Source organism: Periophthalmus magnuspinnatus, chromosome 5 (assembly GCF_009829125.3).
Source record: "Periophthalmus magnuspinnatus isolate fPerMag1 chromosome 5, fPerMag1.2.pri, whole genome shotgun sequence".
Taxonomy (NCBI): domain Eukaryota; kingdom Metazoa; phylum Chordata; class Actinopteri; order Gobiiformes; family Gobiidae; genus Periophthalmus; species Periophthalmus magnuspinnatus.
This window is the reverse complement of record NC_047130.1, coordinates 32,682,472-32,700,287: the sequence shown is the minus strand read 5'-3', so window position 1 is coordinate 32,700,287 and position 17,816 is coordinate 32,682,472. Positions and strand designations below refer to the sequence as shown.

General features: G+C 38.7%; 2 protein-coding genes across 2 annotated transcripts; one reads left to right on the top strand and one right to left on the bottom strand.

Annotated features, from left to right (window-relative positions):
- Window positions 1-4,332: 4,332 nt before the first annotated feature.
- Window positions 4,333-17,738, bottom strand: rnf207a (ring finger protein 207a). Its single transcript, XM_033966306.2, has 18 exons — window positions 17,566-17,738; window positions 17,221-17,411; window positions 13,288-13,420; window positions 13,060-13,204; window positions 12,634-12,715; window positions 12,479-12,554; window positions 12,246-12,371; window positions 11,834-11,880; window positions 11,003-11,075; window positions 10,550-10,618; window positions 10,223-10,291; window positions 9,680-9,777; window positions 7,303-7,480; window positions 6,642-6,827; window positions 5,831-5,882; window positions 5,638-5,755; window positions 5,425-5,517; window positions 4,333-4,852 (listed from the first exon to the last, which is right to left on the bottom strand). The coding sequence occupies exons 2-18, from the start codon at window positions 17,409-17,411 to the stop codon at window positions 4,714-4,716; spliced, it is 1,875 nt and encodes a 624-aa protein (XP_033822197.1). The 5' UTR covers window positions 17,566-17,738; the 3' UTR covers window positions 4,333-4,713.
- zpr1 (ZPR1 zinc finger) lies at window positions 14,348-16,152 on the top strand. The gene has a single exon (XM_033966305.2). The coding sequence runs from the start codon at window positions 14,481-14,483 to the stop codon at window positions 15,894-15,896; it is 1,416 nt and encodes a 471-aa protein (XP_033822196.1). The 5' UTR covers window positions 14,348-14,480; the 3' UTR covers window positions 15,897-16,152.
- Window positions 17,739-17,816: the final 78 nt, after the last annotated feature.

The window sequence follows — 17,816 nt, the reverse complement described above, 5'->3', positions numbered from 1 at the left end:
AATATGTAGCCGCTGGGTTGGACTCCTCCACGCGCACCTTTCTGACACAACCGCGCGCACCTGATTCCTCTGAGCCAAGGACACGCTCGCGTGCCGTCGCCATTGTTGGTGCATGCAATAAAAGGGAACTCAATTTGTCAAAGGCGTTATTGCATTAGTGACAGTCTCCGGGGACGTTTTGAATCAATGATTTCGCTGCTCCGTGGCTACAGCAGACTTTCAACGCAATTATAAACGTCTTAGTTACTGAATTGAGAAGTGGCCGTCTTTTTGCAAATGTCATTACCAAACATATTTTTAAAAGATGTCGAGAAAATAATTCAATATAACTTCTGTGTTTGTGCTAATAGTACAATTTTAGGCCTACTACGCTACCCCTTGGGACACATTTAGACAGCTATTTTTCTGCAGCTTTTCTACCGTTTTGACAATTTATAACCCTTCATAATCGACACCAAATTAGATCTGCTCACAGTAAAGTAATGACTTGAATAATATTTTTTCTCTATCCAAAGATCTGGGCTGTAATAGCCTTATTTACAGAAGAACAAACCATTTCAGAATCATTAAAACGTCTTGCCTTTTGTAAGAAAAACAAGGGCACTGTGATTGACAAAGTTTGCAATATCCATAATATATATATATATATATATATATATATATATATATATATATATATATATATATATATATATATATATATATATATATATATATATATATATATATACATACATACATACATACATACATACATACATACATACATACATACATACATACATACACACACACACACAATGGTCAAATTGTTGGTACCCTTCGGTTAATGAAAGAAAAACTCACAATGGTCACAGAAATAACTTGAATCTGACAAAACTAATAATAAAGTTGGAAGTTTTTGCCAATGCACATCAGCTCTATGTTCACAGATGGAAAAATGAAGCACATCAAGAAAAGAACACTGTCCCTACTGTGAAACATGGAGGAAACCATTGGACTATTGTAAAGTGGCCTTCTATGAGCCCTGACCTAAATACTATTGAACATCTTTGGAAGCAGCTGAAACATGCCGTCTGGGAAAGGCACCCTTCAAACCTGAGACAACTGGAGCAGTTTGCTCATGAGGAGTGGCCCAAAATACCTGCCGAGAGGTGCAGAAGTCTCATTGACAGTTACAGGAATCATTTGATTGCAGTGATTGATTCATGAGTTTATTTTGAGTGAGTTTATAAGTCATTCTGTTGAAGCATGGTTGAAAAGCAATGTCTGACTTTCATTGGTTACTGGTGGTCATTGGTTGGAGCCATACCTTTGATGGGGACCAGGGTAGATGTTAGGCAGATTACTGTTATGTTTTATGTATTTCCAAAGGGGGAAATAATGAGCCATGATCAAATGCAATATCCTTCTAGATTTTTCGGAAGACAATGGAATCAAAACATGACCTTCAGTGTTAGGGGTTATGGAGACGCCCTGGGTCTGACTCTGTGGTTAATTATACAGCCCAGTGCCAGCCAGTGATGGAAAGTATTGACATGCTTTGACCTCCATGTCTGATTAAGATAGGAAAAGAAACATTGTTAGATCCTGTGGGAAACTAGGGCCTGGAGCAAGCAGGCGTTACATTTAAAGCATGAAGCTAAAAAAACAACAACTACATTGTCATAAGTAAGAAAGTATTGCACTTTTTGAATAGATAAAGATGTGACATCTTTATGCCTGCAGCAGGAGTCTCCAGGGAGCGACCTTTGACCTTTTCACACTATGGCCCCACACATCTGTCACAGACGATAACAGCATCAGAACTCATCCAGTTACCCTCCGCTCCAAAGCAAATCCAAGGTACCAGTCAATAGGGTGTTTCTGGAAAAAAAAAGGGGGAAGAAGCAATACAAAAAATCTTCCAGCTGGTGGCAAAGCACCAAAAACACTATATTGCCATGACTTTGTAAGGTACAAATAATAACATAACCAATCAAAGTGAACTGAAGTCTCAAAATAACAATAACCTCTTTTTAAAGGACAAAAAGGCTATTATGTTCAACATAAACATAAATTAAATTATGTTGACATCATGTAGCCCTCCCTATGTTTGACAGTGCCTGTCTTTCATTTCCTTGCGAATCCCCAGTTCTTGTTAGCTCTGCAGCCTAACAAGAACTATTGTTTTTGTTTCACAGAAGGGGTGCTCCTTATGGTTATGCTGCAGAAAATACCCACTGTTGATCTTTTTATATACACGAGGGTTGTGGTTGACTAGAGTATGTGCCACTAACTATTGACCTAAGGAGCAAAGTTAAAGGATAACGTCAACGCACATGCAATAAAGAGAAACCCGAATGCCCGAATACCAAGGTATAACCCACAGTAACCCTAGTCTACCAATTTCAACACTGTGCCATCCTTGTTAATCGTTACGGTAGATCAACAAGATCAACCCTGTTCTGTATCTGTGTATTGTAATGACGGCAACCGCAAACCAGCTTACAACAAGTACATACATAGAGCGGTTTAGTTCTCAGGCTCTGCTGCTGTTTGAAAATATTGGGGTCATGGTGGCCATAAGGAACAGGGCTGCTCTGTGGAGGAGTCAGAGGTGCAGATTCATTAAAAATACATTTGTGACAGCACAGTAACAAATGGCTGTGGTCCCTTACACCCTCCCCGTCCTCATTTATCATTGCACTACTGCTACTGCTGCTACCTGCTCCAGCTCACCGTTCATTACTCTCTCCTGTCTTGACTTTAAACCACTGCTGGGCCACCTCACATGCACCGCCTAAAGGGAATACACAACTCCAAAGGTTATTTAACAAGAAGGAACTTTTTATAGTGGTAGTTCATATTTGCATATTTGTATTTCATGGAAGTATAATATGTTTTGTGTTGATATTTTTAGAAACATACAACATCAACCATAAGAGCAGAAGTAGCCGCACTGGTGACTAACCACAGTAGTATTAGTTGTGGTAGCGTCTATAGCATTCAAACCAGTCCAAATTGTACTATGATGTGGTTCAGAGAATAGACTTTAAAGTAGCTCTACTTGTGTACAAGTCTCTTCATGGCCTAGCACTAAAGTAAATCTCCGACATGTTAGTGCCATATGAACAATTTTGCAGTCTGAAAACCTCAGGGATCTCCTCCTGGTGCTCGGAGTCAGGACTAAATATGGGGAATCAGTGTTTCAGTTTTACGCAACAAAAACCTGGAACAGTCTTCTTGAAGATGTGAGACAGGCCTCAACTTTGGCAATTTTTAAACCCAAGCTCAAAACGGCTCTGTTTAGCTGTGCATATGACTATGTTAATTTTATGATGATTATTTATGTTTTGATTTGTTGTATTGTAATTTTAATGTGTTTCTTATTAAGTAAAGCACTTTGAATTACTTTGTGTGTGATTTGTGCTATACAAATAATTTGCCTTGCCCTGATTAATACTTTGTGTAATACTTTGTAAGTACTCACACCGCTGCAAAACAGAACCACTTGGGAAAAGTGATCATCTTTAAACAAGTAAGAGAAATTAAACATTAACAAGGACAGAATAAAAGTTCAATGTTCTAAGTGCAAAACATTAGGCCAATACAGAAAATATCTACATTTCAAAGAATAATGGAATCTGCTTCTGTAATTGTTTAAAAAGAAAATGAAATGCTTGAATCACACTTCATTAAATAAATCAAATGTAAATTTAATCATATTAGACTAGAACATTTGCAGACTAATGTCATAGTATAAATAGGCTTTGAGCTGCATTATGATGAGGATATGAAAACTTGTGTACTTCTGCGATACACAGAGCTGTGGTTTTCTTGAGGATTGGTGTAAGAGTAAGGATAGGCCAAGGACAAACAGGCAATAACTGGGACATTTCTATAATAAGAGCAGAATACTCTGGATGCTCTTTCACACATGTAACAACCCCAGAAACCCCAAATATAAATAAAAATACAGTGCATACATATATATGTGTATGTATATATATATATATATATATATATATATATATATATATATATATATATACACACACACACACACACACACACACACACACACACACATATGCAGGAAATGAACTACGCAACTCAACCACAAGGGATCACAACCAAGTGAACTGTTTGTACTCTTAGAATAAAATCAGGCATAGTTTATTATTTTAAGAGTAACTCAAATTATTTACACGGGATAAGGAATTTCCTCATAAATATCTAATATCTGAGCAATCTCAAAACAAAAAACAACCCTTATTAACATACACCATTTCACTCCAATCCCAAAAACGTGAAAACCCAAATCACCCGTCATCCACCACATGACTATTACAATATTAGACAAGAAGTATATCAGGAAATTACAGCTAACACATTTAAAGGCAAAACTAACCAAGTTCCAATCAAAGTGCACCGTTATTCCATGTTTGCTAAAAAACAAAAAGTATAATTTGTAGTGTGTTGACAGCATTGAGTCTCTGACCTCCACCAGCCTGTCCCGGTAATGGTTGTCCATGAGTTCACCTTGAGGGGGGGTGTGGGGGCGGCATGGAAGTGGGGCGGGTGGGGGGGGCTGCTTGACAGTTATTTATTCTCTTGTATCAGCGCAGCAGTGGAAGTCCCGGGTGCCGTGCTAAAGTATGTTGTGCTTGCATTAAGGCACGTAGCTGCATTGAGGGGGATAAGGGAGGACAGAAAATCAAATGTTGGCGTTTATGAAGGCATCTGGTGGTGACTGGACGTCTCTGTGGGGACCCTCTGGAGGATGGGTCGATTGGTCTTGACAGGACTCTCCCCTGAATCTGGGATCAGCAGGAGGCTCATGCGGTCTGGGTCGCTAAGACGGGTATTACTGTGGATGGAAAGTAAATGAGATACTGTGTTATATACTACACAGAACAGGTAGAAAAAAGTCAGTTATTAAGGTTGGCAAGTAGAAATAAGTTATACTACAATGTATCATTAGATGTGTGTCACTAGACACCCAGCTTGTCGTATGGCCCAATTAGTAAGTAGACTGGTGGCCCTTACACTTATATACATTATAGTAACAACGGTATATATGTCTTGATGTCCAGGGTTAAATTATATATTAATTATATAATGGTTTTCAGAACGATGGACCTTATCTTTAAAATGGTGAAAATTCCTTAAAATGTATTGACCATAGAAATAAATGTGTCACCTCCTGACCTGGCTCAACACAGTAATTCTGGTCATGACTCATGTAGGTTTCTGTGTAATTTCAAATTTTTACCACCTTTATTCATAGTAACTATTTGTCAGGAATGCACCTTTTCCCCAGAAATATAAAATCTATATATATATCTAAATGATGAAAGTATGCTCTAAACACATACATTTCAAGTAATTGCACTTGTTCTAAGGAAGTAGGTAGGTCATCATCCAAATCATCTGAGTTACCTGTCATGACTTTGTTTCCGCAAAGCACTGTCTTCATAAATTGTTAGCATTGTGTCTGTGCGGTCATCATGGGGTTCTTTTGATTCCTGAAATCTAAAAAAACAACACACTTTCAAAAATGTGAATTTGTGATAGTAGCATGTGCATTGCACTACAGTTCACAGTATTCTTCATTGGGCTTATAATGAATAATTTTGCATGCTCTGAGCTGACCTGGGCTCCAGTCTCTCTTTGACCTTGGCTATGGACATGATATAAGGGTTGATTTGTTTTGCGATTGTGGTCAGGTAGGAATTCTCTTGCTTCAGCTGCAGTAGATCATGCAACTGGGCTAAAAATATGAAATATTTAGTGGGAAATCAAATTTTAAGTCAAAAGTATCACTTTATATTTTTACTGCACAAACCTTCATAGATTTCTTGCTCATTTGTGACTCTCTGGAAAGTGTCTTCCCAGATCTAAAGGGAATAATGGTAAAAATAGTACCTGTAATCCATCTATATGCATGCAGATCATTTGAATAACAGAGAACGATATAAATAGGAAATGAAGTACAGTTCTGGCAAATGCCTTAGAAGTGTATCAAAAGAGCACTAGGTTCTGCAATGTAATGTTACAAAAGACATGACAAAAAATGCAAATGATGCAAATACATTTTTTTGTAGTAACAAGACTTGACTCTGAGTTCAATTTAAGAAAAGATTTGGCTTTCCAAGATCCATCAAATCTAAACCAGGTCTATAATAGGACTATTCCAGGTATAAACCAGGTCTACATTAAGATTACACCATGACTACAGTAGTTCTAAACCATTAAATTAGGTTCCCTAGCAGTCTAGTCAACGGCATTTTTGCATTTTATTAAAGAATGATACCCAGATACTAATTATTACCAAAACAACTATGTGTTACCTAATATCAAGTATAAAACCTTTAATGAGTATAGAAATTGAGATTGAAATTTAAAATTTCAATCTAAATGTAAATTTAAATAGAACTGAATTGAACCTGAATAGTTTAGAATTGTCTTGATGTATATTAAAACTAGTTTCAGACCACATTAAATAAAAGAAACCCTGTACCTGTACTACCATATATAGTGTGAAAATATTGTATTTTATGTTATCATTGTGGCAATGAATTTGATATAGAATATGAAGTGTTTTTTCTGAGAATTGAAATGTAGTTTAAAAAGAGCAGAAAAGTAACTTGACACACCTCTTCAAATATGGCCCTCATAGTCTCCACTGTGGAGTACTGGGAGGTAATCTGGTGGTCAATGTGGAGAGACCTGTCCAGGATCTCTCCCATCTTCTCTGTGTTGATGATGGAGTGGTGCTTGGTCAGATCCCGGTGCAGCTCCTGAACCTGATCCTTCAAGCTCTGGATGTCTGCCTGCAAAGTCTGCCAGTACAAAGAGAAACAAGGAAATTTATTCTATTATAGAAGTACTATATAGGGTATTCAGTCAGCTCATAATAAATGTGAAAATATACTAAACTAAATGCGAAAATGTAAAAACAACATCATAAACTTATATATTTAGACAATATTACAACTACTACTCTTACATTTTTCTATCAGTACTAGGAGTGCTCTTGGGTTAGTGACACGGCTAGGATTATTTAATTCCACTGTGTTATATCTTTGTTTAGTATTTCCTTACCTGCCTATATTTACAACTCTATATGTTTCAAGTGTTTATTTCTTACAACTCAAGGTCATTAAATTGCTCCTCAGGGCAGTTTTATTGATTACATTGATAAATACCCATCTCTATGAACTAAATAAAAAATAAAATTTAAAGTCTACATCTAAATATTACTTTCAATAGTGAGGCAATAATACTTATAAGTATTATAATATTTTGTGCACTGACCCTGTAATTGTTCTCATAGCTGCGGCAGTGCTCAGTGAAGGGGGTCTCTCTGCCCTCTGCCAACAGGACCTTGGTGCAGACGTTTCGGTGAGAGGTGGGTTTGCGCCCGAGCATGGAGCCCACGGGCATCTCACTGAGGGACGGGGAGCGGCAGCACACAGACAGAGGAGACTGCAGCCTGAGGTGATACAAATGAATGAGCCCCCCTTCTGCTCAAGTGTGACCCAAAGCCCTCCACAATATCCCTCTTATTAAAAGGGCTTTTCTGAGCTCAGACTCCTGAGGCACTCATCTATTACAGGAGGGAATGGTTTGTGATACACAGTTTTACAATGACATTCTTCATTATGTGCATACTTTTTAAATTTCACTCAAAAGCAAATTACGTGTTCCTTCTTTTATCAGCCCCCATCTGTTACGGACTAAATGACTCTAAGTGCATCATTAAAAACAATAATTATACTGTGTGGTATTCTTTTTAATGTATCTTGTTTACTTTTTTTTTTTCCAAATCTTATTTTGTGAAACTAATTTAATTTCACTCAAGCAATCATCATTGTACATGCATTCAAAAATATATATAATTTTTTTACCAGCAGTAATTTTTTTTCGGTTCTATGCCAACTTTTCCAACATATACTGACAAATTTAAAGAAACATCATGAGAATAACACTGCACACTTTGTTTTAACAACCTGCTATAGTTTGGAAGACAGTTCTTTCACTGATCCTTCACCACCAAACATATGTGAAAAACACGCCAACAAAACGTGCTAATAGTAACCACAGATCCAGGTGGGTTTAGTAACAGAGATGCCTGGAGCCATTTTACCTTGGCTTGGGTACCACTATGTCTCTCGCATGTTACCATCAAATTATTCCTTTGAGCATTCAGGTTGTGTCCCAGTATGACCAATTAGATATTATGCCTGAAGTAAAAATGTCTCACTTTTTGGGAAAATAGAAAAATTTGAATGAAAAAAAATTGTTTAGTTATAAGTGCAAAAACCCCTCAGCTATCACCTCATCTGGACATCTATGAAACACAGACAGTACAAAATGTTAGGATGTGTTAGAAAACAATGAAGACACATGGGCCTCTGTCGGTGCCGTATGTTGTGAGAAAAACTTAAAATCTCCTGCTGCTTTTTAAATGAACAGTTACAGGATTATCATGCAACAATATCTGAGAGACAAGAATCCTTTTTCACCTACATCAACCTATATTACAAAGTCAATAATAATAAAACTTGACAAAAATCTGCATTAAGGCATTTACCTGCAATTTGATCTCCTGCCCAGTGTTGATCCAACAGAGGATCTGTGTAAATGTGCTTCCCTCATAACCTGCATATACTCATTCAAATTAATGAGTGCATCTGAGCTAAAGCAGTGACATCAGGGTCCTGGGACAGCACAGGTCCGCCCCCCCTCTCTTTGCCCCCCTCTCTTTGCCCCGATCTCTCCACCCCCCTACATGCCAACTTCCACATGAATCGGAGAGAGTTCTGTGAAATCATGATAAAAATAGTGCCAGACGGGACAGCCACCAAGCCCACTTCGCATGTTGCATTGGCAGCACTGCTAAACAAGTTGGATGGGAGAGTTGTCAGTCTGTTGGCATTACTGAGTGGGCTTAAGGACCTGCGAACAGTTGGGAGACTGTAATGTGCACAAAAAATTACCATCAGGGAGTGTGAATGTGAACAGAGATGAAAGCGAAGACATGGGACTTTATTCTGAAAATGTTGGATTCTTGTTTTTTTCTTTTTTTTTTTTTTACATCAAGTTTTGAAGCCAAATTATTACAACTTTTTCATTTAGTGCACAAAAAAATTTAATAATGGTATTTGTTATTTGTGTTGTGAATTTCATAATCCAATGACAAATTACTGACATAATATCACATTAATATTATGAAAAATAACACATTTTTTCAAGGTCCAAATATATTTTTTTAATTTGAATGGTTAAAATGGGTTAAACCCCACAGTTATTAATAAAAAAATCTGTGACATTTAGTGTATACCTGCAGCCATGTCCTGAGTTCCCTCTCAGTCCTCAAGCCCACAGAGAGTACAGTGAGTGAACAGTGTGTTACATAAACAGGAGCATCACTGATGGACTGAATTACTGTCATAGTGGGACTCAGCATGGCGCCTCCTTTCCTCCCCCTGCAGTCATCACCGTCTGCCATCTGCACTCTCAACCATTCCTGGATTTGAAGTTGGGATGTTTCACAAGTGTGACATAAACTATCAAAGACTTATATTTCTGGCCATGGCAGCAAAACCCACACACAAAATGACGAGCTTCCAGGAAAATTCGGACTACATGATGGAGGTTAAACAAATTAGTGGGAGGTTAATGATTGTACCTGTTGGTGCAGCCACTGACAGAAACAGGGACGCGTGCTCCGATCAGCAGCAGCGGCTCAAGACACCGGGCAAACTCACTGCGATAGTCAGTGTTGATCTAAACAGGAATATACAATATCAACTTAAGGCTTTGGTTTATGCTTTATTGTGAAGAATAACAACCCGAATCAACACTAATCATGCTTTCTAATTTTAACTTCCATAAAAATGCTGATGTGTTTTTTTTTTTTAGTTGAGAAAAAAAAAATTTGTGGGTTCAATTTATGACCTTGAGTGTATGCTTCATCTCTATGTGAGTTATTTGCTTCCCTGTATTAGTCAATATTATTTGGCCAAATAGTAATGTTGTCAGTAGAGGTGTGCAAAATATTGAATTATCAACAATGTGATTATTTTTTTTTTTTTAAGATATGCAAAATTATTATTGTTAATAATATTGTTAATTATTATTAATTATTTGGGGATATAGTTTATTATTTACAAACCTTACTATCTCAAAATGCTGCAAAAAGATTTTCATTGGTGTATGCATGTGTACTCACTTTGCTGCTCTGTACTGGTCTGAGTCGATGAGGCAGTTTTACTATCCGCTGTAGCCGTTCCATCAGTTGCTGTGTAAGCAAAAAGATCCAAGGGTGATTCTGTGACCTTCTTCACCTCGCACATTATAGATGACCCCTATTTCAAACTGATTTGATTCTGAGCTGAACTGGCTAATGCTTATATAATGTCTTAAGTACAGATGTCAATATTATTCAGTTATCGACCATCATGATTATTCAGGTCACAGTGTAGTCGTATAGCGAATAACAAAAAATATGCAGAAATGTAAAAGGTTGGGTCCAATATGCTACAATGGCAGTACTTACATAGCCCATATCCAGAAACTCAAACTTGTTGGCTGAGTTGAGAAAAGCAGAACATGTGACAAGATGAACCTGAAAATCAAAATCTTGGATAATTAAATACATAGAGTTGAATTAAAATGATTAAAGAGATATTAGAGTTAAAAGGTGCATTATGCAACTTTTCTGATGGAGGGTCTGCTACCCACTTTCCAGGAACCAGGCAGCTGGTGGATCACCTACCAGAAAACTTACATAGTGCACCTGGAAAACTGGATTTAAGGCTAAATTTATGTAGTGTAGTGGGTTTGTTAGCACAAACATTCACAAATAATACAATTAAAATATTTACTTTTAAACAAATGCCGCAAAGTGCAAAATAAATCAAATATATTCTTCTTCTTCTTCTTCTTATTATTATTATTATTACTATTAAAACCAAAAGCCAGTTGGCACAGCTGTGCAGTTAGCGTGTACCTGAAGTGTAGGCAGGAGAGCAGTGAGGTGTGAGAGCTGCTCCTTCAGTGCTTTCTCCTTCTCCTCATGTTGACTGCAAACACAAACACACACAAACATGTAACTCTACACTCTCCAATCCACGCTCACAGGATTCAGCTCAGGAAGTAAACCCAGTCACCAGCGCACGCCCTGTTTCCAGCAACTAATCTATCTGTCTCCCCACTGCAACAAACACAGAGAGCCGCTATGAGCCGGACACACAAAAGCATAACATAAATAGCCTTTAACAGCCTTCTGGGAAGCCTGCCGCTGGATGTCTTCCAGGCAAGTGATCGAGAGGAAAGTAATGGAAGACACTTGTCACAAAAAATCTCATTAAAAATCCCCACAGAGAGTAACCTGATACACTCACTGGCATACACAAAATTTTTCTCATTGCCTCATGCACACATACCAATGGAAAAGCAGACAGACAGAACTGACCTGGGTTGTTATGTAGTCATTTTGAACCATTTGTGAATGAGATTTCGCACATTCACACTGTGCAGCCTGGACATTTAACACAAATACGGCTGTACTAATGAAGCAATTACCATATTGATTTCACTTGCCCTGTTTTTGTAACTGGAAACGCACTGTAATATTTATTTTAAAAATGTTATTATCTTGTATGTATTATATTTTTTGAGTCTCATCTCATCCATATAAATACAATTATGTCAACTAGTAAGATGTATCCAATGTGTGCGGCATAATATGATTCTCCCATTGTGCCAAGAGATGTGAGACAACATGGAACAAAATTATAACAGAAAAGATTTGGCCGTTCTGGAACTCTGCATACATTACCTTTGGGCTGCTTTTAACAGAATCTTCTTTCTTTCTGCCAACTTCTCCTGAAAAAGACAAATAACTACTTTTTATAACATGTGCGATAACACGCCCTTGAGCTGCCAAACAATTAAACAAGAAACAAAAAGGAGAAGATTCCAAAAAGGATTGTGTAAGGCTCTGGTGCGTTTCAAAGACAGTTCTTTTAGGTTTTCACAATAAGGACGCTACTGACATCCAGTGGACAAACTGTGCAAACGTTGTTAGGCACTAACAAGGTAGACAAAAAGTTCAAGCTAAAATAGGAAGAATTGAAGAATTTATCTTTTTTGAATGATTAGGCATATATGATGGTTAATACCTAGACCAACATTTTTAGGATCAACCAAAGGATATATAAAATGGAATCACATTAAAAAAGAACAATAACCTGTAAGCTGTTGAACAGAGTACAAATTGCACTCTCCTCTTCCTCCACATTCAAGCACACTTCGCCTATCATCGCTCTCAGAAGAACTATTGCCTCTCGTGCTGAAGTCTGGAGCTCTTTCACCACCTGAGATGCCACAATGAAAAAGATAAAATTAAATAAATACATAATAAGAATTTTAGACATTGGCATTGTGTATAGAGGATGTGTGTAATTGAATGGCGCTGTCCTACCAAGACAGCCTGGTCCAACATCTCACAGCCCTGGACATATGCAGTTTCAATATCAATGCAGTGGGTCCGACTCTCTCTGCATGAACACAGAACAAACCCCAGTTTAAAGACACAATATTTAAAAATCCATAAATATTGTGTAAAAATGCACTCACACTTGCATGTCTCTGAAGCACTTGATGCAAAGCATTGACTTGTTCTGGGTTGAGAAGAGGATATAGGGCTCCTGGTGAAGAGCTGCAGAGATACAGATTCCTTTTAACTCTAGGATGTGAATTCTGGCACTGCTGTGAGCCAGCTTTGACACACACATTAAAAGGGGCCCCGTATAATGTGCAAAATGCAGGTTGACTTTTAAAATATACAGAGTGACTTTTACATAGCACATATATATGAAAAGTGGAAGCAGAGAAGCAAACAGGATCATTTATATGTATTTCAACATACAGGTGCCTTCCAGAATTTGATTGGTACCTGAGCAGAACTCAGAAGGGTGACCACCAACCTGAACATTTGTACAAACTAATAAAGCAACAGTGACCTAGTATGTGTGATTTAAGTTGATTAAAGACATGACTCACAGCACATCTTGTGTTTGGCTCGGGTGCGCTTGGCCAAGGACACAATCTCATGATGGGCAAACATTCTGGCTTTATGTGTCAGCTCACGGCAGGAGGCACACAGAGGCTGGCTGCATGTGTTACAGTAATACATGACTCCTTGGTCCTGCAGGTAATAATGTATAAAATAATTAAAATTACACATAACATTTGGCCTTGTAAAATGCATGGCTCATCATCAACCATTACCTTTTTGCTGCTCTCCTCATCACAGTTTGCACACAGCACTGTCTCCTCACAGTCTGTGTTGCTGTCAACAAGAAACTTTAACAGACGATCTTCTGGTGGGAGGGCATTATTCCCCTTAAGCATAGATGGATACCTGGGCCCAAAAAGAGCACATACTTTTATAAATTAAAATATATTTAAAATAATTTATTTTATAGTATCGTAAAGATCATGTTCAAGTTCAAGGTTCTTTTATTTGTCATTGTGACAACATCATATATAAGAAAAAAGAAAAAACAATAAACTAAAAGTTTCATCCAAATTTAAGAAAATGTCATGGATATTTAAGCTTAGGTTTAATGCTGTTCGACACAGTAACTTACTGCTGCTGTTACTAACTAATTCTTTTGTTTGGAGGTTATGCACTGCCTGGCCAAAAAAAAAAAAAGAAAAAAAAATCGCCACCAAAGAAAGGTCACACACTCTAATGTTTAGCTTTGATTATAGCACACATTCGCTGTGGCATTGTTTTGATAAGCTTCTGCAATGTCTCATCCAGTGTTGCATTAATTTTTCACCAAGATGTTGCATTGATGATGGTAGAGTCTGACAGCTGCACAAAGCCTTCTCCAGCACATCCCAAAGATTCTCAATGGGGTTAAGGTCTGGACTCTGTGGTGGACAATCCATGTGTGAAAATGACGTCTCATGCTCCTGAACCACTCTGTCACAATTTGAGCCCAATGAATCCTGGCATTGTCATCTTGGAATATGCCCATGTCATCAGAGAAGAAAAAATCCATTGATGGAATAACCTGGTCATTCAGTATATTCAGGTGTCAGCTGACCTCATTCTTTGATCACAGACTGATGCTGGACCTAGACCTGACCAACTGGAGGAAGGTCGTACCTATTTGCTTATTTAAATCCAGGCGGCGACTTTTTTTTTGGCCAGGCGGTGTAGCTACATGGTAAACTCACTACAATGCAGTAGTGCTGCGGAAAACCTATAGAGGCGGTAGAGAAATATTTGCCACGACGCAATCACAAAAGAAGAGATCACGGAAGCGGAAGTGTGACACCAGCCAAACGTGTGCTTCATGAAGGCGTGTGCGAGAGCTGTCACCCAGAAATTTCGAGCATAAGGTAGAAAAACTACTTCGGAGGGTGTACAGAGCGACTGAGAGAAGAAGCGTTTTATTTAGACGAGCAACATGTCTGGTATAAACGAAGACAGTGTACGAGGAGGGAACATAATCAAAGATATTGGAACTGATGACGACTGGCAGCCCACAGAGATCGAGAGCTTGTGCATGAACTGCTACAAAAATGGGACGACACGCCTCCTTCTCACCAGAATACCCTTTTTCAAAGAAATAATTGTAAGCTCTTTCAATTGTGACCACTGCCATTGGTCCAACACAGAAATCCAGTCAGCGGGAGAGATTCAAGATCAGGGGGTTTGCTACACGATGAAGATAAAAACAAAACAGGACTTGAATCGTGAGGTGGTCAAAGCTGACAGTGCAACTTCCAGGATTCCCGAATTGGATTTCGAAATACCTCCTTTTACTCAAAAAGGCTCATTGTCAACTATTGAGGGGTTATTAGACAGAGCTGTGGCAGGTTTGGAGCAAGACCAGCCCGCGAGGAGAAAGACTGATCCAGATGTGGCAGCCAGAATAGACGAATTTATTCAAAAGCTGCAGAAGCTAAAAGATGTGGAGGAGGAATTTACATTGGTTATAGAAGATCCTTCAGGGAACAGTTTCGTGGAGAATCCTCTGGCCCCTCTAAAAGACGAAGCTCTGACAGTGACAAAGTTTAAGCGTACTATTGAACAGGACAAACAGCTGGGTATACGGCCTGATGATGATGATGATGATGATGATGATGATGATGATGATGATGATGATGGTGGTGATGGTGGTGGTGATGGTGGTGGTGATGGTGGTGGTGCAGAAGTAGATGAAAAGCCAGCTGCAGATGACATCAATGCTATGAGAAATGAAGTTTTGGTTTTTGACACCAATTGCCCCGAATGCAACAGGTCGGCCAAAACTAACATGAAACTTGTCAATATCCCCCATTTTAAAGAAGTCATCATCATGGCGACCAATTGTGATAACTGTGGGCACCGGACAAATGAAGTCAAATCTGGTGGGGCAACTGAGGAACAGGGTACTAAGATCACCCTTCATGTCACAGATGTTTCAGACATGACCCGGGATGTGCTCAAGTCCGAGACCTGTGCCGTACTCATCCCTGAACTCGAGTTTGAGTTGGGAATGGCGGCACTAGGAGGGAAGTTCACAACCTTAGAAGGGCTTCTTAAAGACATAAAAGATCTGATTGTGGACAAAAATCCATTCATCTCAGGGGACAGTGGAGTCACGGAAACAATTCAGAAGCTCAAAGAGTTTGGCGGAAAGATTGAAAAAGTGATAGCAGGTGAAGTAGATGTTCACATTATTTTGGATGACATAGCAGGAAACAGCTACCTGCAAAATGTGTATGCTCCTGAACCAGATCCAGAAATGACAATTGAGAAATACACACGCACGTTTGAGCAGAATGAGGATCTTGGATTAAATGACATGAAAACTGAGGGATATGAACAAGACAACTAAAATGGCAAGATAACTTTTAGATGACCAAACAACCCAGTTCACTTATGTCCCCTCTATGTAAGTAATAAGTTGACATAAATACAAGTATAAGACAAGAGGGTAATTTTAAGTTGTCTAAATGTAAGACCTTGATTTTTATGTAATACAAAGCCAGTATGTAAAGAGCTTTTGTTTATACATCCCAGAGGATGGTGCCATTTTGTATTTGATGCATCATGAAACAGTTAACTGTTGAAATAAAGCAATTTAATTTGTTCCACCATGTGTGCAATGTTTATTAACTTATTTTTACTTTAACAAAAATGCTGAATGACAATGTGCAGTCTTGCCTCATTGTAGATCACTGCAGTTGGCCAGATTGTCTTGTTAATGTTGTGTTTGTATGGCTGAGGGACCTATTGTGCAAAACTAATTGCAGAGGAGAGTGAGTTCCTAGATGTGCAGTTCCTGAAAGAGCAGCTGTGTGAAGCTGTAGAAATAGAAACTGTAAGGCAACAGGCTTTGTAGCTTGAACCCACTGGCTCTGCACCCACTGGGTGACAAAAACAAAAATGGTTTAACACAGTGTTTAGGTTTCAGTCATAGTGGGTGTCACTATTGGCATCACTTGTATATCAATGGCAAAAATTCTACTTGATTAGATAAAATCAGGGAAGGTGTGTATACATAAAGTTAAGTATAGCAAGTTTATTGCTTGTGAAGAGAGAGCACCACATGAAGGTGACAGGCAGGGCATTCTTTATTAAGGTTTGAATAGGTTGGTATCATGTGACGGCATCTGATTGCCTTGAGCTCCGGGCCTCAGTGCCAAATGCCACCATTCGTTGTTTGTTGTGTGACTGACTGGTCTCAGCAGAACCTGCTGGCCCCGGGGACTATTGGACCATGCAGCTGCTTCGGCCACTCAGTGCTGTCCCACAACAACTTCAGGCCAAAGTCACTGCAGCCAAAAGAGAAGGGATGCCCTAAGTTTTTCAAACCAGAATCCTTTTTCAGCTCGTATAAGTGATGGTGAGCATCATGTTGAAGTCAAGTGGTTAAATGCCAAGCATTTACAATACACTGAGGCTGAAAATGAGAATATTGATACACATGTGTAAATGTAGTCAGTCAAAAATCTCATATACATATGTCACAAACCCAAAAGAGAAATTTGTGTCGGTTTTGTCAAAGCTGTGTAAAGAACTGAAGAGTTTTGACCCATATGTAAAAAAAAAAACAAAAACATGCTATTAATAATGAAATATTTACAATAATAACAGATAACAGTAAAATAGTAAATTACAAGAGCATGAGTATGAGATATGTCACTGCTTTTTCTTACCCACAGAGGGGGCAGTTGAGGCGGTTGTCATTGGTGCGGCCTCTTAAGCAGCGGGCACAGAAGATGTGGTAACAGTCCAGCAGACAAGGGGATTGGTACTGCTCGTGGCAAAGGTGGCACATAAGAGGGTGGACATTGCTACAATCCACGTTACACAGGTTATCCAGGTTAGTGAAGATGGAGCCAGCCATCTGCAAAGAAACAGCGTCATGTGGGATCGTTACAAAGTTGCCGTATATGATTGGGTCTGGTATAGGTAAACATATATAGGACAGGAGGATTTTAAAGTTGGTATACATCTTTTATAAAATATCTTTGTGTGAAGAGAATATCTGCTTGTCTTACCTTTTCAGTTTATTAGAATTATCCTTTCAATTTCGAGAAAAAAAGGCTGTGAGCAAAACAATAGTTCTGTTTAACGCAACTAAATTAAATTGAGCATGCTAGCTTGTCCACAGAAAGCGCATGAGCCACTGTCTTACACTCAGTGGCACTATCTGCCCCCCGCAGCAGGAATGACAGTAATGCAGAGGCTCTTCAGTTGTAGACCATGGGGTCCCTGTACCAGGCAGCTGGCAGCACCGCCTCGTGCTCGG